The sequence below is a fragment of the Primulina huaijiensis genome, unplaced genomic scaffold, assembly GCF_012295235.1.
Source record: "Primulina huaijiensis isolate GDHJ02 unplaced genomic scaffold, ASM1229523v2 scaffold43349, whole genome shotgun sequence".
Classification (NCBI taxonomy): Eukaryota; Viridiplantae; Streptophyta; class Magnoliopsida; order Lamiales; family Gesneriaceae; genus Primulina; species Primulina huaijiensis.
Genome location: NW_027360487.1, coordinates 34,591 through 46,444, shown reverse-complemented (window position 1 = coordinate 46,444; position 11,854 = coordinate 34,591). Strand labels below are relative to the sequence as shown.

General features: G+C 35.2%; 2 protein-coding genes across 5 annotated transcripts; both read left to right on the top strand.

The window, feature by feature from the left end:
• The first annotated feature begins 360 nt into the window (after positions 1-360).
• Positions 361-4,712, top strand: LOC140970105 (interactor of constitutive active ROPs 3-like). 4 transcript variants are annotated; one of them, XM_073431678.1, is made up of 4 exons: positions 361-577; positions 1,586-1,689; positions 2,173-2,419; positions 2,892-4,712. In XM_073431678.1, exons 2-4 carry the CDS (start codon positions 1,670-1,672, stop codon positions 4,506-4,508), a joined length of 1,884 nt encoding a protein of 627 aa, XP_073287779.1. In that variant the 5' UTR covers positions 361-577; positions 1,586-1,669; the 3' UTR covers positions 4,509-4,712. The 4 variants fall into 4 exon arrangements, with proteins under 4 accessions (XP_073287779.1, XP_073287781.1, XP_073287780.1 ...); XM_073431680.1 differs by having other exon boundaries at positions 361-605; XM_073431679.1 differs by lacking the exon at positions 361-577 and having other exon boundaries at positions 1,110-1,689.
• Positions 4,713-8,676: 3,964 nt separating this feature from the next.
• LOC140970106 (mitogen-activated protein kinase 3-like) lies at positions 8,677-11,389 on the top strand. The gene is made up of 6 exons (XM_073431684.1): positions 8,677-8,971; positions 9,260-9,389; positions 9,603-9,740; positions 9,841-10,173; positions 10,513-10,696; positions 10,803-11,389. Exons 1-6 carry the CDS (start codon positions 8,805-8,807, stop codon positions 10,970-10,972), a joined length of 1,122 nt encoding a protein of 373 aa, XP_073287785.1. The 5' UTR covers positions 8,677-8,804; the 3' UTR covers positions 10,973-11,389.
• The last annotated feature ends 465 nt before the right edge of the window (positions 11,390-11,854 follow it).

The following is an 11,854-nucleotide window of genomic DNA, read 5'->3' as shown; positions in this document are numbered from 1 at the left end:
AAAAATAAAGAAAAAGAGTAGGTCACTTGTGAGACGGTCTCACGAATCTTTATCTGTGGAACAGGTCAATCCTACTGATATTCACAATAAAAAATAATACTCTTAACATAAAAAGTAATAATTTTTTATGGATGACTCAAATAAGATATTCGTCTAACAAAATACGATCTATGAGACCGTCTCACACAAATTTTTGTATTACAAAAATATTTTAAATTATTTGAAAATGGCCGCAAAACAAAAATTTCCCCCATGCGCATTGACAAATTGCAAGATTCCTGCAGGGGTGGGGTCTCTCTTCGGACCCATGAATCAAATCTTACGTAGATCTAATCCTAAGATAAATTTTCAATTTAATATCTGCAGGCTCATGTGAAACGCCAAGTCTCCATTATTCCCATGATTAACTGTCCCGCTTATACCCACACAATTTGAAAAACCGGGTACGGCGCAAGGACCTCGAAAAGGGAGCTCTTTTTATCAACAATGGCTACTCCATTTTCCCTGAAGGATTGAAAATCTTGTGGTATGCAGTGAAACAGCGAGACCTGTTTTGTCTCTTCTCAAGAATTTCTGGGTAAGAAAAATGGCAGCCATATGTGCAGGTTGTTCTGTTTGCTTTGCTTCTTGCTTTGCTCCTCAGTGTCTTGAAAATGGCAAATGTACGAGGGAAGAGTGTGTTATTTCTCCGTGGTTTTTATGTTGGCTTTGGTTCTAGGAAATTGTTTCGCTAGTGACTGTTAAAACTCTTCATTGAGAAAAAAGAGGCAGATTTGGAGACCCATTTTGTGTTTTTGCTAACTTTCTTTTTTTTTTTGGGTCACTGCGTGGCACTGCTTGCTATTTCAATTCTCCGAAATGCCGATGACACCCTATTCCCAATTATCCATCTTTTTTTTTTTTTTTTACCCTTTTTCTGTTTTTGCCTGTGTTCCTTGTGTTTTCCGAACCAATATGCTTTTTCTTTTCCTTTTTAACATTTCCTATGTGAGGTCAACTGTATGAAAAGAACATTCAAAAATTACATCTTTATGGGTCATTTCTAGCTAATTTTCAATGTTTTCTTTGTTGGTTTTCATTTACTTCTCATCTTCACCTTTCTGTTTATTTGTTTCAGATGCTTAACCTTCTGCAATAAATTTTTTTTTATCGAAACTTTTATGCAATCTTCTCAGCAGTAGGCATCATTTATTCCTTATGGAAAGTAGGTCCTCAAGCTGCGTAAAGTGGCCCTTGGATTGTAATAAGAAACACTTTACATCACGGGGCTAGAGCCTAGAATGGCCCGTGGACCATGCTCGTGACCACAATAATTACCACATATCAAGCACTCCAAGAATTATTGAAGTTGCATTGATCAAGAAAAAAATACCATGTTGAGTCTGTCTGATTAGACACTAAAGATCCCAGGATACTAAAATCATAATGTTTATTAATTTATATTATATTCTGAATTCTAGGTTGTGGTAATTAATTTAGATGGAAATTTAGGTCATAAATGATCCATTGATGCTCCTTGTGCATTAAATTTCATTGGATTCCCCATATCTGCCGCTTAGCTTGTGGTATTTTCTGCAATTTGCAGGTCTTGTAGGGCAGTAAGCATTCAGGAAGATATTATTTTACAACTCCATTTCACATTTTGGCCTGAGAGTAATTAAGATAAGATATGCAGACTCCTAAAGCAAGGTGACTTTCTTGACGAGTTTACTGCATAATGTATGCTTTTTTGGAAAATTTGGGACTGGAACGCTTCATCCTATGATAATCCTTGTTCTATAATTTCGGTTTTAGTTTCTCTTTGCCTGTTTCTCTTTTCCAAGAATGTTTGATGAATTACTTAATCATTTTTAACATGCTATACTATGCATAGTGATGGTTAGTTTTTTGGAATACTTTTGTTTTATATCTTGCACTAGCTAGGATTGTTATCTCCATTTCAATATACCTTAACTTTTTATCCATCTATGCACTTCCACTATACGACTTACATTTTTTCAATATTGCTTTTCGTCACTATAACTGAACAAGCAAGCTGATGATTTGATATATGTAAGCAAAAACATTGAAGAGATTCTTGGGGCATTTCCTGTTTCAATTATTAACTCGTGATACAGATTTTGCATTCCAAATGTGTCATAATATTGTTTAAATTATTGTTGTTGAATGCAGAACCAATTCTTCCGGAGGGCCTCTAAGGACTTCTCCTCGCTCTACTTCAACTGAGGTGCCTCAGAAAAACTCGAGCCCTCAAGCTGAATTATCTCAAAAAATTTCGCCTCGAGTCGTTCGTCAGCTCAAGTCTACTCCACGATATTCAGACCACACTGCGTTGTCTTCCAACTCAGCTAGTAGAGCACATAAGGAGGGAAGTCCCAAAGATTTGGAGCGCAAGTCACTTAGAAGCCCGGTATCTGAGGTAAACAAATGTTCTTTTGTTGGTCCTAAAGTTTTTTAAATCTATGTCTGTGAACTAAGTATCGTATTTGGGCTGCTTAATATAGGTTGCAGTATTCACAGAATCTCTTATTTCACTTACGGTACAATTTACAAACAAATTGAATTGACTATTGAGTTTTTGAATTCCACTCTTCACCGAGCTTTTTGAATTCGAGTTTTTGCTTAATTGATCTTGATAACTAAGGTTTGACCAAATGGATGAAGCTCGAATTTGAATGTTCGAGCTTGGAGCTTTCTGAAAAATTCAAGCTCAAACTTTTGAGTACGAGAATGAGTAGTATTCAGCTCAGTTCTATTATAGGCTGTGGTCGTATGCAACAATATTGCTTACAACATATTGTGTTTTATGATTGTAATATCTGGCAATGGTTTCATATTCCTAGTCTTGTTTAAACAATTTATCTAGTGAAATTTCTTCCTTCAATCTTCAGAGCATGCAACGCCTAGGTAAAGTTTCCGATCTAGAGACTCAGATTTCTAAGCTGGAGAATGATCTGAAAATTGTCAAGGATCAATTATGCTCAACCGAAGCATTAAAGAAAGAAGCCCGGGAAGACGCTGAGGAATCAAACCAGAAGCTCTTAACGCTGTCTTCGAAGCTTGAAGAATCTCAGAAGCAACTTCTGGAGCAGTCAGCTTCCGAGGAAGTTCACAAATTAGTGCTCCAGGAGGCGTTGGAAGGGCATGATGAAGAATTTCAATCTCAACTCGAGGCTATCCAGAGACAGCACTCCCATGATTTATCCTTGTTAGCTTCGGCCTTGAATGAGATTGAAAAACTCAAGGTCGAGCTTGAAAATTTGACAGAGTCTGAAGCTACATTGACAAAAAATTCGGAATCAGCACAAAGTGATCTCTGTGTGGTGAAAGAAAACTTGGCGGAAGCTCTCTTACTTGTGGAAGACATGAAGAACCAGTTAAGAGACAGCAAAAAATCTGAGGCCCAGGCGCAAGAACTCGTGGGAGAAACTCTGACTCAACTGGAAACAGCAAAAAAGATGGTGGAGACACTTAGGTCGGATGGATTGAAAAACATGGAAGCATATGATGCTATAGCCTCCGAGCTGGAGGAATCAAGGGCTCGTGTTAAATATTTGGAAGAGCATGTAAGAAAACTTGAGGATGATATTAGCAGCAAAGACTCTCACAAGGAAGAGAGAAAAGGGGAAGAGTCCGCCGAAACAGAGCTTATATCTATGAAAGTTGAAGTGGAACGATTAAAATCGGCTTTAGAAGCATCCGAGACTAGATACAGTGAAGAACAAGTTCGAAGCACGGAACAGATGAGAAAGGCTTTTGAAACGGCGGAGCAGATAAAATTGACATCAAGTCAGAGAGAAGCCGAGCTCGAGATGGAGATAAGGAAATCTAGATACGAAATTGAAGAGTTAAAAGCCAACCTGATGGATAAAGAGACTGAATTGCAAGGTATCTGTGAGGAGAACGAGGGACTGGCGATAAAACTCACAAATACAGTGTCGGGCCAAAGGGAACATGAACTGAAACAAAAACTCAGCAAATCAAAGGCAGACAGAGAAAGTTTGAAGTCCCTTTTGATGAATGAAGAGATGGAGTGGAAGAAATTATCAGAAGAGAACGAGAAGTTGAAACTTGAAATCAAGAAAATCAGCAATGGTAAAGTTAGCGATGATATTGTTTCAGATGTAGATGCAGCAGGGATGGCAGAAAGGGAAGCTCTAACGAAGATCGGGTACATGACTGAAGAAATCGATAAGAGTAACAGGAAGGCAGCACGAGTGGCTGAGCAGCTGGAAGCAGCACAAGCAGTGAATGTAGAGATGGAAACCGAGTTACGAAGGCCAAAAGTGCAGTCAGATCAATGGCGGAAGGCTGCAGAGGCAGCAGCAGCAATGCTTTCAACGGGGAATAATGGCCAATTCAGGGAGAGAACTGGATCAGTGGACAGCCACTTCGGCCCTCGAATGGGAACGTTAGGTTCACCTTACGCAGATGATCTAGATGAAGAGTTACTTAAGAAGAAAAACGCAAACATGATAACGAGGTTGTGGAAGAAGCCGCATAAATAGGATCTGTTTGCTAATTGTGGCCAACTTGTATCACGAGATACGTGCACTTTCTTATCAACTAGATTCTTAATCAAGAGTAATAGACTATGGTTTCATCTCCCTTGTCCCCTTCTCTCACAAGTTATCTACTCTTTGTAAGTGATATTGGCTGAAGAATCTTGGTTCCCCATGTCGTAGAACATAATATTATCAGTACTATTTCTGTAGACTGATTTTACTACCTCTTGCATGGAAATGAATGACTAATCTTTATTCCAAAACCATATGTTTTATTTACTAATTTAATTAATCTAATTTTTTTATAAACTTCTTTGAATTAATTATTTTAATAGATTTAATTAAGTTCTAATTAATTGTTCCTAACAATAATTAAATTTTATAATTATTTAAGCGTAAGATTTTATTATATTATTATTTTAACAGAATTATAATTAAATTAATCGTTGAATAAAATATGCATATAAATTAATATTTAAAGAATATTATTGATTTTAGAATCGATTATTTGAAGATGTAAACGTAATTTAGTTTACATGGTGTTCATTTTGACTTCAAACTTTTACCTTTTCATTTTCTCATGTTGGTGAGGATGAACCGGGAAAGGATGGAATATTGTGCGCTAGCTATACATCGAGTGATCTTCGTCTGGTGTCATTAGCACTCTTGAATCATCGTATAATACAATTTTGGTTTATTTAGGTTATTTATGAAAAAATATTACTTTTTATACTAAGAATATTACATTTTATTGTGAATATCGGTAGGGTTGATCCGTCTCACAAAATATGATCCGTGAGACCGTCTCACACAAGTTTTTGTCTTAAATTTAATAAATTAGTTGCTTGTTGCCGTAATAACAATAATGCACTAAAGTCGAAAAAATAACAAATACATATTCTCACGTTATAAAAAATTAATATACTAAGACATATATCTATCTATCATATAACATCATATCGGAGGTATCCAACAAAACCCAAAATTAGCATTTGCTTAAATATTTTTTGAATCTTAACTTATTGGGATTTGTTTAGATTTTAAGGTTGAATTTTTGGAAATCCCAATATAAAAGGGAGATTATTTCTGTTTTATTAACTAAGCTTTATTTTTTATCATAATTTAAATTAGTGGAATTAAAGCTAGATAATTAGTGGGATTGTGAACTTCAAATCTTGTCCAGTTAAAAATAATTGATTGATCTAAAAAATTCGGATAAAGATCATTTTCAGTCTTACTTTTATGTTTCTAATAATAATTATTTTTGGCTATTTTCATATATATATATATATATATATATATATATTCCGGAACGGGAGACCCAATCATCATTTAACAAAAGCAGCAATCAATTTATTACATTAAAAATGAAATTATTTTAACAAATAAATGAAAATCAAAATAATTTTTTTCCTTGTAAATTTATTTTGGATAGGTATTTTGTGAGATGGTCTCACGATTTTTTATATGTGAGACGGGTCAACCCTACCGATATTCACAATAAAAAGTAATACTTTTTCATGGATGACCCAATTAAGAGATTTGTCTCATAAAATAGGATCCGTGAGAGCGTCTCACATAGAGATGTCAATGGGGCGGGTAGGGATGTAAACGATCCAAACCAAATCAAACAGTATCAGGCTTGAGCTTGGTTTGTTTAAGACTGTTTGAGGCTCGAGCTCGATTCGAGCTTCTATTATCAGGCTCGAGCTCGGTTTGTATTGAAATTATTTCTCGAGCTCGGCTCGTTAAAAGCTCGTTTAACATGTTAATCAAGCCAGGCTCGAGCTTGATCCATTAATAACTTATTTAGCATGTTTAACAAGCCTGGCTTGAGCTCGTCTCGTTTTCGAGCTCGATAAGCTTAGAATTGAGCTCGAGTTTGAGTTTGAATTGAGGTTGTTAAAAATTAAATATATCTATAAACTAATTTTAAATCAGACATAAAAATGTAAATTCATTCATAAATAACCAAAACGACACAAATAAGAGCTAAAAAAACATAAATCAGTATATTATTGAACATTCCAAAATCATACATCTAGAATATTCATTATATACTGATATAACCAAAATCATCTAGAATATTCATTAAATATAGTAGATCTAATACAGCACATCATTATGAAATGAATTCGACATAATTAACTTAAATTATTGATTAATGTCAAATGTCATATCAATTTAGCATGTAAAATTTTTAATTAACCTTCAGAGACTAATAAAAAAGTTACTCAATTTGTATATGACTTGGTTATATAAATTTTTAGGGAAAAAGAATAAGTTGATGTATTTCTGTTAATTTATTTTATTTATTGTATTTTAAAGAACATTTTAGTATAATGATATGCAAATAAGATTACAAATGTAATTGTCACTAAATGGTGTGAATTCATCATTTTTTCAAACATGTTTTGTATTCAATTCCTTCCATTGACATTAGTACTAATATTTTTATTTGTCAACTCAACAAATGAGCCAAGCTCAAACTTACGAGCCACCTAACGACTCGAGCTCGAGCTCGAGCTTACGAGCCACCTAAACGAGCTGAGCTCGAGCTCGCGAGCCTATTATCGAACATGTTTGCGAGCTCACGAGCCGAATATCCTTAGGCTTGAGCTTGGGTTGATTAAATTTTCGAGCTCAAAATCGAGCTTGGGCTTGGTTTGAAATGATTAACAAACAAACGCAAACGAGCTTTTTATCGAGCCGAGCTTCGAATAGCTCGCGAACGGTTTGGTTCATTTACATCCCTAGGGGCGGGTATGGCTAAACCCAAGACCCGCGCCCATGAAGAAAACTTTGACCCATTACCCGCCCCACCCCCGGTTAAATATTCTTCGGACCCACCCCACCCCAAATACGAAATGGGGTTGGGTAGACCCGCGAGACCCGTTAGGCCCGAATTTTTTTTAAAATGAAAACTGTAATCTTCTTATCACATGACTGAATTATGAAACAAACAAGTCTCTAAATAAAACACAATAGAAAACTAATTCATGTGTTCGACCACACTTAATAATAACAAACAAAGTATTTTCACGACGTAATGAATTACATTAAAAAAAGTTACTAGCTCTCCAAAAAAAGTCTTGTCATCCCCAAAAATAACTCATCAGAACTTAAACAGATCAATGTAAAATCAGCGAGTAAGCAATATTTTAGACACATTCTTCATGATCATCTTTCTCTTCGTCAAGAATGGTAGGACAAGTTTGTAAATTACTTGAAGAATTACCTACAAAATTAAATAGAGAAAATACATTGAAAAAATAAAATTGCAATTTTAAACCGGAAAAATATGTAATTTAAAGAGAGAAAGTATAGTAACAAAATTAAAACAAAAGTACAATAACAAAATAAAACTGTGATTTATTTACCTTCCACTTCACCCCACAACCATCTTCGCGAGCATATCAATTTATATCCACATATATGGGGAGGGTATGGGGCGGGTATTATAGGACCCATGACTCGCCCCATACCCAGATTTTAGACCCGAGACCCGCCCCATGACCCATTTAGTATGTCCAAACCCTCCCCAGATGGGGTGGGTCCATTGTGGGTCTGGGTCATTGACATCCCTAATCTCACTCTCATACAAGTTTTTGTCATTTATTTGGACTGGTGGTTGCCAATTCCAACCGTGAAAATTTGGTCAATGTTGAAATTCTGCAAAATTGACTTTTTAAAATTTAATCTATTGTTGGACTTGGTCTAACGTTTGGCGTTGCAAGACTGCACAGTAAAATATTTAATAATTTGATTTTTTAAAAAAAAACAAAGAGTTGTTTAAAAATATTACCATAATTTTTTTTAATTAAAATTTTTGCATTTAATTTTATAATAAATTTTACCAATCATTTGCAAATAATATATTTTATTTGTAAGCTTTACTCGGTTGTTATAATCATATGCCAAAATTGTAAATGGTTTGAAGAAAACAATATTATTATTATTATTAGTTAATTTAATTTAATTTAATTTAATTTAATTTAATTTAATCAGTAGACCATAATGGTTGACAAAGAACACATGCATAAATGACAACCATAGGATTGACAAAAGGATTAAACTCAGCCGTCGGATCAACGGCGGCTGTCAGGATAGGATATTCCTTTCAGCTAACACAGCCTACACACTAACAGCAGTCTTCTTCTTCTCTCCTTCCTCACTACTGCCATGCACCTCCCCTAATTTGAATCCTTCTGTATGTATAAATAAGCCCTATCTATACTCACATTCAGAGGCATAAAGCTCTTCGAAAAGGGTTGATATATACATAGTTATTGACAAAAAATGGCTGATTTTGGAGCTGCCGGCGGCCAGTACCTAGATTTCCCGGCGGTGGCAACGCACGGAGGGAACTATATACAGTATGATATATTTGGCAGTAAGTTTGAGATCACCAATAAATATCGCCCTCCCATCATTCCCATTGGTCGCGGCGCGTACGGGATAGTTTGGTAAGTAATATCTGTGTTTTTTTTTTGGTGGCGTGGAGGCAAGATTTTTGTTCAAGAAATTGCTGTTTTATAAAATAATCTCATATGTGATACTGCCTACTGGATTACAATCGATGAAATGAAGAGGGCAAAAGTTTGATTTTGTTAGCGTTTATGCTTCTTATTTCTATTATTATGTTTCTATGGATAGATTGATAACATGGAGGAACGAAGAATTTAGTCGTGTTACTGGAATCGATGGTTTCGAATTAGTTTTGATTGATTGTTGTCTTCTTTTCTTTGTTAAAGCTCGGTTAGGAACATAGAGACTAATGAGATGGTGGCGATCAAGAAGATTGCAAATGCTTTTGATAATTATATGGATGCCAAGAGGACTCTGCGTGAGATTAAGCTTCTACGACACTTGGATCATGAAAATGTTAGTATTTTTTTTTTGGGTTTCAACTCATAAATTTTGATTTTGAGTTTGAACTCTGGCTGTATATATATTTATTTCATTAAAGTGGTGCCAAGAACTTATTTCTATTGGAATAACATGTACATGCCTTGAATATCGAATTCCCGCTTATGTTAAATGAATCCGACACAGAGATTCATTTATCTCAGGATACTAAAGAAATTTTTATCACAGGTCATTGCTATTAGAGATGTTGTTCCACCTCCATTAAGAAGCCAATTTTCTGATGTATACATTGCCACCGAGCTAATGGACACCGATCTTCACCAAATAATTCGGTCTAATCAGAGCTTATCAGAGGAACACTGCCAGGTAGCAATTAATGCATTCAAATTTTCCTTGTCGAGCATTTGAATATCAAGAATACGAGCTAATTCTAACATAAATGTTACCATTTGGCCTACTTTTTCAGTACTTCATGTATCAGATCCTCCGAGGATTAAAGTACATACATTCGGCACACGTGATCCATCGGGATTTGAAACCGAGCAACCTACTTCTGAATGCTAATTGTGATCTAAAGATATGTGATTTCGGCCTTGCACGGCCTAACACGGAGAATGAGTTCATGACTGAATATGTGGTGACTAGATGGTACAGGGCACCAGAATTGTTGTTGAATTCTTCTGAATATACCGCTGCAATAGACGTGTGGTCTGTTGCCTGCATTTTCATGGAAATGATGAATCGAAAGCCTTTGTTTGCTGGGAAAGATCACGTGCATCAACTGAAGTTAATGACAGAGGTACGATATGAAGCTAAAAATAAAGGATTTCAACTATGGATGGAGCTTTAAAAACTTGATTATTTGCTGCGTGTTGCTTTGGTTGTTGATTCTTATTTTGATCTTGTCTTGTGTGCAACCTAAGCGCTTTTCAATACAACTAGTTAGCGCGATGAGTCGGTAATGCAGCATTGGTTCCTAGAACTGAGTATCATGTCGGAGTCAAACTATTTATTTACATCAGTAAATTTAGAAGAAGGGATTTTTTGTTTGAAAAAAAGAACTTGGGATTCTTTTCCTTAGCTTGTAAAAGAGACATTGGTTTTTGGGACAATTAATGATATTCAAAAACTGTTACAGCTTCTTGGCACGCCCACCGACTCTGATCTAGATTCCAACAGAAGTGAGGATGCGAGGAGATACATAAGGCAACTTCCACGACATCCTCGTCAGAATCTTGCAAAAGTTTTTCCACATGTAAATCCCCTGGCCATTGATCTAGTTGATAAAATGCTAACAATCAACCCAACTAAGAGAATTACAGGTAATTTTCACGATATTTATTCTTCAAGTTTGATTAGTAAATCTCCAGTATTTCTGCTAATTCAGTTATATACTCATGATCGTGTTGTTGTGATACTTCTGTGCAGTTGAAGAAGCTTTGGAACATCCTTACTTTGCAAGATTACACGATATATCAGACGAACCAGCATGCCCTGAGTCATTCTGTTTCGATTTCGAGCGGCAACCCTTGACAGAAGAGCAGATCAAGGAGTTGATATATCAAGAAGCTTTGGAGCTAAATCAAATCTACGCCTAACACAAATATTTCGTCTACCATTATACTGTATGCTATTGCAATGCTCAAAAATAATATTTTGATGAGTTATCAAATACATGGTAGCTATGTAACTTCAAGAATTTCTGGAGACTGAAGCTATGAAGTAAAGTGCTTGGTTTCTTGGACAAATGGCGTTAAATTCGTTTGATTCGAAGCAGCCTATGATGATATTTTTTTGCTTGGACTAGGTTTGGTACTTGTGCAAGTTTTCTTTTCTTTTTTTTTTTTTTGGTGTTGAATGGGAGATTATAAATATTATTATTCTTTTTAATCTTTAACGGCTTGTGGCTTTTTATTGCTATTGTTTTATTTTTATCGGCTTGTTAAATTAAATTTTTCCTATGTACAGAGTGCATGTAAGTTCAAACATGTTATCGCTAACATAATGCTTTTGTATACCAAGTTTTCATATCTTTACCGCATAATTTTGCTCTTTCGTCATCCTTTTCTGGCTTATATTCATGCTTGGAATGTCAAAGTTAATAGCAAAGGTTGGTTGCTCAACTTCCAATATTTAGATATTTTAAAATAATAATAACGTTGATCCGAAAAGGTAAATGATAATGTGTTGGACCGTGTTAAACATTCGATTTGGATGGAACTTAATTGCATCTAACCTAAAATTGACTGTAGAACCACAATTGTTGAATAGATTCTTCTAAAATTTGACTCCAACAAATTTCGATACACAAAGGATAAAGAGTTATTGGCAATACACCAAACGTACGGAAAAAGAATATTTTGAAAACTATGAGATAAGAGTTATCAGCTAGTTGGTTTTGCCAAGAAAAATTTTAAATCTAAAATGTCATAAAAACACCAGTTAGATTTCTAACCCATATCCAGTTATCATAATTCTCG

Coding starts and splice junctions, on each gene's coding strand:
- LOC140970105 (XM_073431678.1), top strand. CDS start 1,670: ATGCAGACTCCTAAAGCAAG. Junction 1,690..2,172: donor ATGCAGACTCCTAAAGCAAG/GTGACTTTCTTG, acceptor TGTTGAATGCAG/AACCAATTCTTCCGGAGGGC. Junction 2,420..2,891: donor TTAGAAGCCCGGTATCTGAG/GTAAACAAATGT, acceptor TTCAATCTTCAG/AGCATGCAACGCCTAGGTAA.
- LOC140970106 (XM_073431684.1), top strand. CDS start 8,805: ATGGCTGATTTTGGAGCTGCCGGCGGCCAGTACCTAGATTTCCCGGCG. Junction 9,741..9,840: donor TATCAGAGGAACACTGCCAG/GTAGCAATTAAT, acceptor CTACTTTTTCAG/TACTTCATGTATCAGATCCT. Junction 10,697..10,802: donor CCCAACTAAGAGAATTACAG/GTAATTTTCACG, acceptor ACTTCTGTGCAG/TTGAAGAAGCTTTGGAACAT.